The sequence below is a fragment of the Trachymyrmex septentrionalis genome, unplaced genomic scaffold (assembly GCF_001594115.1).
Source record: "Trachymyrmex septentrionalis isolate Tsep2-gDNA-1 unplaced genomic scaffold, Tsep1.0 scaffold126, whole genome shotgun sequence".
Taxonomy (NCBI): Eukaryota; Metazoa; Arthropoda; class Insecta; order Hymenoptera; family Formicidae; genus Trachymyrmex; species Trachymyrmex septentrionalis.
The window spans coordinates 431,902-443,119 of NW_017304395.1; the positions used below are offsets into that span (position 1 = coordinate 431,902).

At 35.0% G+C, this 11,218-nt stretch overlaps 1 protein-coding gene across 1 annotated transcript in view; it reads left to right on the forward strand.

Annotated features, from left to right (window-relative positions):
* Positions 1-11,218, forward strand: part of LOC108756265 (low-density lipoprotein receptor-related protein 2) — a 77,094-nt gene that overhangs the window by 55,415 nt on the left and 10,461 nt on the right. The window contains exons 14-23 of the mRNA XM_018499928.1: positions 1,209-1,857; positions 2,009-3,176; positions 3,301-3,721; positions 3,852-4,060; positions 4,191-4,586; positions 5,305-5,872; positions 6,329-6,572; positions 6,684-7,291; positions 7,360-7,655; positions 10,544-11,061. Coding sequence (XP_018355430.1) covers positions 1,209-1,857; positions 2,009-3,176; positions 3,301-3,721; positions 3,852-4,060; positions 4,191-4,586; positions 5,305-5,872; positions 6,329-6,572; positions 6,684-7,291; positions 7,360-7,655; positions 10,544-11,061 — 5,077 coding nt within the window. The remainder of the gene's footprint in view (positions 1-1,208; positions 1,858-2,008; positions 3,177-3,300; positions 3,722-3,851; positions 4,061-4,190; positions 4,587-5,304; positions 5,873-6,328; positions 6,573-6,683; positions 7,292-7,359; positions 7,656-10,543; positions 11,062-11,218) is intronic.

Below are 11,218 nucleotides of genomic sequence, written 5' to 3' on the forward strand. Positions count from 1 at the left end.
TGTTTTGCGCACGCTGGTTGTGTTTGTTTGTATTTTAGAAACATTAAATGAAGTTTTTTAATTGTAATACTGATATTCTTTGCGTTTTATTATTGATTTCTCGGGGCATCTTATATTAGGAGCATAATTTTTTTATTTTGCAATTTGCTCACTTTTTACATTTCTTTAATTTTCAAAAAAATGAAATTTAAATTAAATTTTATATAACATTATCTTACAGCTTATTAAATTCCCTCCCAAATGACCTATTATTTTTTTTAATTCTGTCTATAGACTTCTGGCATTTACCTAAAATGATCGGTATAATAGGATTCTTTCCTCTACTAATATACACTATATATGTACTTACATATATACCATATTGTAGTTTTTTAAAACTGTGCGCCGAATTGTTTTTCCGGACTATAAACGCAATTAAAACCACTCTAGTAATCGTGAATTAAATTGACAAGCAATTTTGATAATTTGATGCTACCTTGAAGCATTATATTATAAAGATGTATTAATATAAGATGTTGAAACTGTTAATAAATTTATTGCGAAAAATATTACCTCGGCCAGGATTGAACCCGAATTTCTTGTATTTCCTACGCCATTACACCACCGAGGTCTTAATATATGCAGGATATTCCGAAATAATTGCCAAATATTTCATGGGCAGGTAGAGCGAATTAAACTGAGTCGAAAAGTTCTCTATCATTTTACAATTTTTGCAATAATTAACGAAATATCAATTACTAAAAATCACCAAATATTGGTTTTTAATAATTTTTACTCAAGTATTATCAGAAAAACAGCAAGAGACAAAAATTGTTTATTTTCTTCTCATAAAGCTGTAAGAATTTTTTCAGAATTTTTTATCAATTTTTTTATACTTCATTTTCTTATTGGCAACAATTTTTACCAACATGAGAAAATGCGGGGTACTAAAAAATTCTGAAAAAATTCTCAGAACTGTACTAAGAAGAAAATAACAATTTTTGTCACTTGCTGTTTTTCTGTAAAGTTAATAGTAAAAAATTATTGAAAATCAATATTTGGCGATTTTTAGTAATTAATATCTTGTTAATTATTGCGTAAAATGGTAGAGGAATTTTCGACTCGCAATCAATTTAGTCCGGTTTACCTCTATGCGAGAGTTGTATCATTACTTATCAAATACCCTGTATATAATAACTATAATATTCTATTAATTTATTATATTTTAGAATACGACCTAATGGAACGGAATTGCAACAAGTAGTCAAACAAGGAATTGGTTCTAATGGAATTCGTGGTTTAGCAGTGGATTGGATAGCAGGGAATTTATACTTTGCTAATGTTTTCCCTCACGATAACTACGTAGAAGTCTGCTGGTTAGACGGCTCTAATCGAAAGGTGCTCGTAAAGATGACGACAGATGCTCCTCGAGAATTAGCTGTAAATCCTATCAAACGATACTTGTACTGGATCGATTATGGACAATATCCTCGAATAGGCAAAGCCTTCCTCAATGGTAGCAATTGGTCCCCTATTGTGACGTCCGGTATTAGTACACCTCGCGATCTAACGATTGATCTCGCAACACACGATGTTTACTGGGTGGATTCGAAATTGGACACCATCCAAAAAGTGTCTTACACTGGTGGAAATCGAGAAATCATTCGTAGAAATGTACCAAATCCAATGGGCGTTGCCATTTTCGGCGGAGACGTCTACTGGGTTGATCGAAATTTGGCCACCGTTTTTAAGGCGAGCAAATTGAAAGGCAATACCAGCCTTCCTATTCCTGTTAGAACAAATTTGCAAAAGCTTAGAGACATTGCGATCTTTGATCAAAACAGTCAACCATCAGATATCACAAATCCTTGCGCGCAGGTAAATATGAATTAAGATGCATAATCTTTTATTTAAGAAGGCAAAATTTTTTTTTTTTAGTTTAAAACTACTTTAAAAGAAACAATTAGCACAAAAATAATTTCTAAACAAAATTAAAAAGGCACAAATAACAAAATTCTTATTTTTTCAGGCAAATGGCGGGTGCTCTCAGCTGTGCTTCGCTTTCCCGAAGGACCATCCTAAATCGTTTACTTGCGATTGTGCAGTGGGTGAACTCTCTTCCGATGGTCGTAACTGTGAAAACGTTCAAGAATATCTGGTATTCGCTACGCGAACCGAAATCCGTGCTATTAATTTAGATCCACACAACACTAACGTGCCTTTTGCACCTGTTGGGAACCTGACAAATGTAGTCGGAGTAGACTTTGATTATCAGGATAAGAAGCTGTTGTTCACTCAGATTCGTCCTTGGGCGAAGATCGCGTGGACGCCGTCGGATCGACCGTCCTCCTCCGATCTGCACACACTAATCAGTAAAGGAATTAATCCCGAAGGCATTTCATATGATTGGACTCAAAAGAAGGTATATTGGACGGATTCGTCCAATAACAGCATCTACGCAATGGATATCGACGGATCTAATTTGGTGATGATTGCACGCGTAGATCGTCCGCGCGCCATCGTTGTTGATCCCTGCAACGGTTCGCTTTATTTCACGGATTGGGGTCGTTTTGGAACATCAGGGAAAATATTCAAAACGACTATGGCGGGATCACTGAAACGCACTATTATCGATAAAGATCTTTCGCAACCCAGTGGCCTAGCAATCGATTACGAGGATCGAATGTTGTATTGGACCGATGCTGTACGTGAGAAGATTGAGCGGTCTGATCTCGAAGGGAAGCACAGGGAAATTTTGGTTAGCGCTACCATCTATCCTTTTGCTATCACTGTCTACAGGGAGCATATTTATTGGACGGATCTTCAACTTCGTGGAGTTTACCGAGCGGAGAAGCACACTGGAGCCGACAAAATCGAGCTGGTGAAGCGATTGGAGGATTCTCCGCGAGATCTTCACGTCTTTTCCGGAGGTAGACAAATATGTAGTGTTAATCCTTGCAACATTAGTAACGGCGGCTGCGATCAGTCCTGCCATCCAGGCAACAATGGTTTGCCGGAGTGCAAATGCGACGATAACAGCAGGCTGGTGAACGAAAATAGAATGTGTGTACCAAAGAACGTCACTTGCGATGGGAACAAGTTTGCTTGTAGAAACGGTAGATGTATCTCCCGGATGTGGGCGTGCGATGGTGATGATGATTGCGGTGACGAGTCTGACGAGAATACCAATTACTGCTGTAAGTGTCATAAAGCTATTTCTATCATCTAATCAAAATAAATGAATTTAAAACAAGTATCTCTAACAATATGTTTATTAAAAAATCTATGTAAACGCGCGCGCGTGATCTTTACACATTTTAGCTCATCATTCGTGCAGCCCAAATGAATTCCGTTGTAACAACGGCCGATGTATCTTCAAAACATGGAAATGCGACCATGAAAATGACTGTCGGGACGGTAGCGATGAGGAAGGTTGCATTTACCCACCTTGTGCACCGGGAGAATTCACCTGCACTAATCACCGTTGCATCCCACAATCTCAAGTGTGCAACGGTATTAATGATTGTAAAGACAACGTTACTTCGGACGAGACACATGAGCGGTGTCCTCGTAACACTACATGCCCGTTAAATCATCTCAAGTGCGAAAAAACAAACATTTGTGTAGAGCCCTACTGGCTCTGCGACGGCGACAATGATTGTGGTGACAATAGTGACGAAAATCCGATTCATTGTGCTCAAAGGACTTGTCCTCAGAACAGCTTCCGATGTCCCAATCACAGGTAAAATATTCTATGTTTGACGAATAATTTTGATAACCGGATATGGTTTTAAAATTATTTTAAAAGTTGTAATGTCTTACGATTTTTTTTATAACAGAAAGTATTTTCTAAATGCATGCGTATTGTTCAGGTGCATTCCAGCCACTTGGTATTGCGACGGAGATGATGACTGTCTAGACGGAAGCGATGAGCCTCCTGGTTATTGCCAATCCGAAGGTAGAACATGCTTTGGCGATCTATTCACATGCGACAATGGCAATTGTATTCCTAGAATTTACATCTGCGATGGAGACAACGATTGTCTAGATAACTCTGACGAAGACGAGCGTCATCAGTGTAGTAAGTTTTTTAATTATACAATACTCGTCGTTCATTTAGAACTTTGATATTTATAATATTTCAATCCCGTATTATTATAATTAAAAATTACTTTCCACTATATCTTGAGGAGTTAATTTATTTTGATTAGATGATAGAAAGTGTGATGAAGAAACCGAATTTACTTGCACCGCGAATAAGATGTGGAATCGCGCCCAATGTATCCCGAAAAAATGGCTGTGCGACGGAGATCCGGACTGTGTTGACGGGGCTGATGAGAATGTAACTTTGCATCACTGCCCAGCTCCAACTCCTTGTGCCGATACTCAGTTTACGTGTAAAAATGGACGGTGTCTGAATCGCAGCTGGTTGTGTGATCATGATAACGATTGCGGCGACGGTAGCGACGAAGACAAGTTTTGTAATACCCAGTACAAGCCTTGCAATAGCCAAGAGTTTACTTGTCAGAACTTCAAATGCATACGCAAGCAGTTCCGCTGTGACGGCCAAGACGATTGCGGCGATCATTCGGACGAAGTAGGATGTCGTAAGTATAGTTTAACAGTTACTGCGGCGCTAAATTAAAAATAATAAACGATTTATTAAGACCGTATATGTGAATACACAACAAGTAAGAGTTTAATGTCTATTACGGTCGAAGCTGAATCTTAGATGCTTTTAAATAATTTCTAGGGGAATTTATATACTAAATACGAGTATGTAGTCATTTGAACTACGTTCCGAAATGATTTTTCGGACTTATAAACGCAATTAAACTACTACAGTAATATCACAAATTAAATTGATAAGCATTTATTAATTTAATAATTTGATGCTCAATCTTATTAGAAAGATGTTAATGTATTAACAAACTGTAAATAAATATTGCAAAAAATACTTTGATCGGGAGTCAAACCCGGATCTTTTGTATTCCATACGAACGTCCTAAGTTTTTATATAAAAATTCTAGAAAAGAAATTTTTCAGCACTTTTATAAAGTATTTAAATTCAATTTGTTTGTATTTTGAAAAATTATATAGAAATTCTGAAAATTATATAAAAATTCTGAAAAATCATATAAAGAATTAAAAATTTAAGAAAGAGGAATATTAAAAATAAGTGGGAAATATCATTATATATAATACCTAACTTTCACATGAAAAAATGTGAAAATTTTGAATTTTAAGTATATCCAAATTTATTCAATCTTTCTTCTTCCAATTTTCTTTTTGGCGCGATATGAAATAATGTTAATTTTCTTTTAGCATCTAAGGGAAAGAATACAACGTGTCCGAATCCAAAGGACTTTATGTGTGCGAATGGCAACTGCATTGACTCGCAATTAGTGTGCAATAAGGAACCAGATTGTGCAGACGAAAGCGACGAGCCGCCGCACTGCAATGTGGACGAATGCGCTCGAGTTGAGATAAATCAGTGCGGGCAGAAATGCGTGGATACACCGACTAGCTTCTACTGCGAGTGCAACCCTGGCTATAAACTGCTGGCCGACGGCAAAGCCTGCGATGACATTGATGAATGCATTGAAACGCCTCAAGTGTGCAGCCAGCAATGTGAGAACACGCCTGGTGGTTACTATTGCAAGTGCAACGAGCGCTGGTATGAGAGGGAGGCTGATGAGCATACATGTAAGCGAAGGGACAATGTTCAGCCGTGGATAGTATTTACGAATAAGTATTACGTTAGGAATATGTCGATTGATGCGACCCAGTACAGTTTGATGCATCAGGATTTGATCAACGTTGTTGCGCTTGATGCGGATTACGCCCAGCAAATGCTATACTTCTGCGATGTTACCGCGAAAACAATATATAGGTACATTGCATGTGTTTTTTTTTTGTTTAATACTATCTCTGGTGAAAAAAATTCTCATATTGTTCCATAATACTTTTAAGAATTTCTTTATGTTTTAAGAAATTTTATGAAAACTTGAAAAATTCTTAATTTTTTAAAATTTTATAAGTATTATTTTAGAAATTTTAGAAATCAATCTATATTTCATGATTCAATACATGAAAATTTTCAGAAAGATGTAAACTTCCTCAGCATTTCTACAAAAATGTTTCAATTCGTATAAAATCTTAAAACTTTATATATATATATAGAAGGTTATAAAATTATATAAAAATTCTAAAAAAAAGTTTAAAAATTTATATAAATATTCTAAAAATTATATAGAATTGTAAAGAGAAAGATATTCACTAAGGATAGGAGGGATATCTTTTTTGCTAAAAGGCTTGTTTCATTTAAATGTTTTTTCTTTATTTATAGAGCACCAGTGAATGGCGGTGAGAGGGAACCAATTATTCGTCACGATAGTCTAGGTCTCGAGGGTATTGCTATCGATTGGGTTGCTCGGAAATTGTATTGGTTGGATCGTCACGCAAAGCATTTGGACGTTGCTGAACTTGATGGCACAAATAGAAAGACTTTGCAAAGCGGAATAGCAGATCCACGCGCGATTGCCGTTCATCCCGGTGCTGGATATTTATACTTTACATCCTGGCATCTTCAGGTAGATTTTAGCATTTTGCATTAAGTATTCTAGTTTCCTCGTAGATAATTGTATTGTAGACAAAATTATTACAAAATTACAAAGACGTAATCATAAATTACTAAATTTCAGGCGTACATCGGTAAGATGGGCATGGACGGTAGCAACTTTACTCGAATTCTGACATGGGAGGACGACATTGCCTGGCCAAACGCCCTGACAATCGATTATTTCACCGATCGCATCTTCTGGGCAGACGCCCATCTAGATTACATCGCCTTCGCCGATCTCGAGGGCCACAATCGACGGATCGTCCTGAAGGGTGCTTCTGTGCCACATGTGTTCGCCATCACTGTGTTTGACGACTTTATTTATTGGACTGATTGGAATCTAAAAGCGATTAGTAGGGCGGAGAAGTTCTCTGGTGCGCACCTACAGGTGCTACGTAACACCACTCATCGACCCTACGACATTCACGCCTATCATCCTCTTCGGCAGTTACCCTATAACAATCCCTGCGCGAATAACAATGGCGGTTGCTCGCATCTCTGTCTAATTGCACCGCCCGCTAGCTCGTACTTGCTCGAAGGATATGGGCAGCCTGGAGTCACCTCCTATAAATGTAAATGTCCGAATCAATTCATTCTGGACAAGGATGACAAGACATGCATAGCGAACTGTACCGCTGGTCAGCATCGTTGTGGACCACCCGATGAGAAGTGCATTCCTTGGTATTGGAGGTAAGATATGTTTAGATTAAGTTGCCAAATAATAGAAGAATTTCAATGAAAATATATTGTACACATAGATGCGACGGAGAAAAGGATTGCAAGGACGGTACCGACGAATCATCATTCAGTTGCCCAGAAAGGATTTGTCGGCCAAGTTTCTTCCAATGCGCAAACAAAAATTGTACGCCGAGCGTAACGATTTGCGATGGAATTGACGACTGTGGTGACAAAAGTGACGAAGCTAAATGCGCCCTCGAATGCGGAGAACTCGAGTTTAAGTGTAAATCCAATGGCCGATGCGTTCACGATTCTTGGAAATGTGATGGGGATGCCGATTGTAAAGATGGTAGCGATGAAGATCCTTCCATTTGCCGTAAGTATCATGTATATATCTCTATTGAATAGTAATTAATGATGAAATCAATAAAATTGAAATAATATTATAACAAAAATGGTCTTGTCTTAAGAACTACAAACATTAGTAAAAAGAGAGCTGTTAGGAGCAAACAGCGGTAAATAGAGCGTAGTTACATTTGTGTAATTATTTTAACATTAAACTACAATCAATTCACAAACCGTTTCGACTCCAATTTGAAGATGATCCATCCTCAGCAGTAATAATTAATATACAAAATTAAGGATAAGTAGTTCTCCATTATACAAAATTAACAATAGTTCATAATAAAAAGCTTGTCACAGTGTATTTCGCTGCACTTAAAAGAGCGAGACATTCAATACTTCATTAAATCTAAACGTTGTTCAAGTTATTTAGTTAGACGGCAATGGCTATGTGTCTGTCGAATAAAAGTAACGCATATCACAAGTTATTTTTATTATATTGTTTTTTATTTATGAAACGCGGCCATTACCCTTCAGTTAAGAAACTTCATGCAACGTTAAGATTTAAAATAGGATTGGATATTATATACATATGAGCGTTTTAAGAAAATATTTTGATATTTCTTGCAATGAAGAACAAAAAAATCTTGTTCTTATCATTTGATAGATTTGTTGTTTTATATGTTTTGTATGTTTGGTATTGAAATTATTAATTTAATGTAAATGTGGACATCCCTATGGATAATATGAACAAAAAATCTTCTAAAAAAAAATGCAGAAAAAATTATGCAGAAATGAAAGATCGTATCATTGATTTTGATGTGTGCAGTTTCTTTAGCATCCAAAAATTAAATTATCGTACAATATATTGTCCACTTATATAACATCCAAATCTTCATAATACCCGAATATATACTTTACAATAAAAATAACTCTTTTTTAACTAGTAATGTTTAATTTTGTTTACAATTAGAATTCTATGTTGTTGATTTCAAATAAATAATTAAAATAACGTCTTATTTTTCAATTCGCAAAGGTTGATATTAAGGCCTTGGTACATACAAAAACTTAAGACGTAAGACTTAAGCAGTAAAGAAATCAACATGTTGGATTTGCTACTCCTTACGTTATGATCTTAGTCTCTATTGTGATTGATCGATTAGCTTACTGTCTTGACTGACATTTTATAACTTATGTTTTTTTATGTGACATGACCTTTAGACTTGTGAGCATAGACGATCAAATACCGTTAAAAAAACTTCCGTATCTAACAAATCACTAATGATCTCGGGAGTTTATGAGAATGTAGGACGATTCGATATATATTTTTAACTTAATATTTTATTAATATTGACATGTAGAACAAAATATGCGGAATTATTGTTAATTTTGTATACTAACTATTAATATTACTGAAGATGGCTCAAATTGGAACTGAAATGTATGGTTTATAAATTAATTATGTAATGATTATGACATGATTATGCTCTATTTACCACGCCAATTTCTAATGGCCCTCTTCTAACGATGTTTATATTTCTGTTAAAAAGTTCTTAAAATTTTTTACATAATTACAAATTTTTTATAATTTTTATATATAATAATTTCATAACTTTTTAGAAATTCTCTTTTTTATGAATTAGAATACTTTAGAAATAATGAAAAAATCCTTTTTCTAAAATTCTTTACATATAAATTCTAAAATATTCTAAGACTTCTTATTTTATAATTTTTGAAGAAAACTTTTATTTTATAAAATTTAAAGAAACTTAAAGGTATTTGTGACGAAATCTCTACAAAAAATTCAAAATGTGATACACTTTTTTTTTAAATTACACAAGATAGAATACAAATTTTTTTCACTAGAAATGTTAGATTTTTTTTTCATTTATAAAGGAAAAGCTTCTATTATGAGATACTGAGTTCATTTTGGGTAAATGTTAGAAGTCTATGGGCAGAATTTAAAAAATAATAATAATTATATAAATAATTATATAAATAATAATTATATAAATTATTTTGAAAGAAACTTAATAAGCTTTAAGATAATGTTATAAAATTTAATTCAAATTCCATTTTTTTTTAATTAAAGAAATGTAAAAAGTGAGCAAATCGCAAAGTCAAAAAATTGTGCTTCTAATATGAGATGTCCCGAGAAATCGATAATAAAATGCAAAGTATAACAGTATTGCAATTAATAAATTTCATTTAATGTTTCTAAAATACAAACACAGCCATCGTGCGCAAAAAATGAGTATGCAATAGATTATATCAAAAAACTCGTCTTCAGGTAGTTCGAATCAAGCATCGCAGAAATAGACACTCGACGTCCATTCTGGTTATCCTTTTTATTATTATACAATAAACATTTATACTTTAGCAACGATTTTCACTATGACATAGAAACATTATTTCATATTAGAGATACTCTGGGTATCTGATATTACGATTTCCGCGCCTTACGGTTTTATTATCATCAAATCTAACTTTTATAATTAAGCAATTCTACATATCCCGTATTTTTCTATTAGTACGACCTTACTCTATCACATGAAGAATTTATTGCCAAATATTTATTTATTAAATAATAAACAAGGTTTAAAGGCTTATCTCAATAAAACTTGAAGACATATCCAAATACTAAAATTTTTTTTTACAATGACTACAAGCATGATCTAATAATGAATTTTCTATTAAAAAATTTTTAATTCAAGAGCATTAATTCATGGTGGAACCAATAGATAGCGTTTATTAGTTTAGCAGAAACATCGTTATCTCGTATTAGGCGCCTGTCTCATAATAGGTGGCTTTCCTCTATATATTATCTAGTTTCTCTATAGTTTTGCATTTTATATAAAACACGAATTTAGATCAATATTTCTACTTTTATTTACTTTAATTTATGTAATTCATATTGCTTAGATAATCGTGTCTGTGATCCGAGCACTGAGTTCAGTTGCAAGAACGGCAAATGCATTCCCAAGTTGTGGATGTGTGATTCTGACAACGATTGCGGCGATGATAGCGATGAGCCGGCATACATGTGTCGGCAAAGGAACTGCACGACCGGGTGGCAACGGTGTCCAGGACATGCAAATTACCGATGCATTCCGAAATGGCTATTCTGCGACGGCAAAGATGATTGTCGCGACGGTTCTGACGAGCGTCCGGAAAACTGTCCGAAATGTGATCCTATAATGGACTTCAAGTGCGCCAATAACCGGTGCGTACCGAAACAGTGGCAGTGCGACTTTGCTGACGACTGCGGGGATGGTAGCGATGAGACAGACGCGTTGTGCAAAGATAAGTATCGCCAATGTTCCGAGTCCGAGTTCAAATGCAAAAATGGCAAGTGCATCGCGTCCAGATGGAGATGCGACAACGAAGACGATTGTGGTGACAATAGCGACGAAGAGCAATGTCATCAATGGGTGTGCAAAGTACGTAAATAGATTGATTGATTTATAATAGTATCTCGCATTTTATTCCATTTAAGGAGTCTGACCACCCTGACAGGATCTAAAATAAGCACAAAATTAAGATTTAAAAAAAAATTAACTACTGCGTAGAATTAACTTATATATTATATATATATAT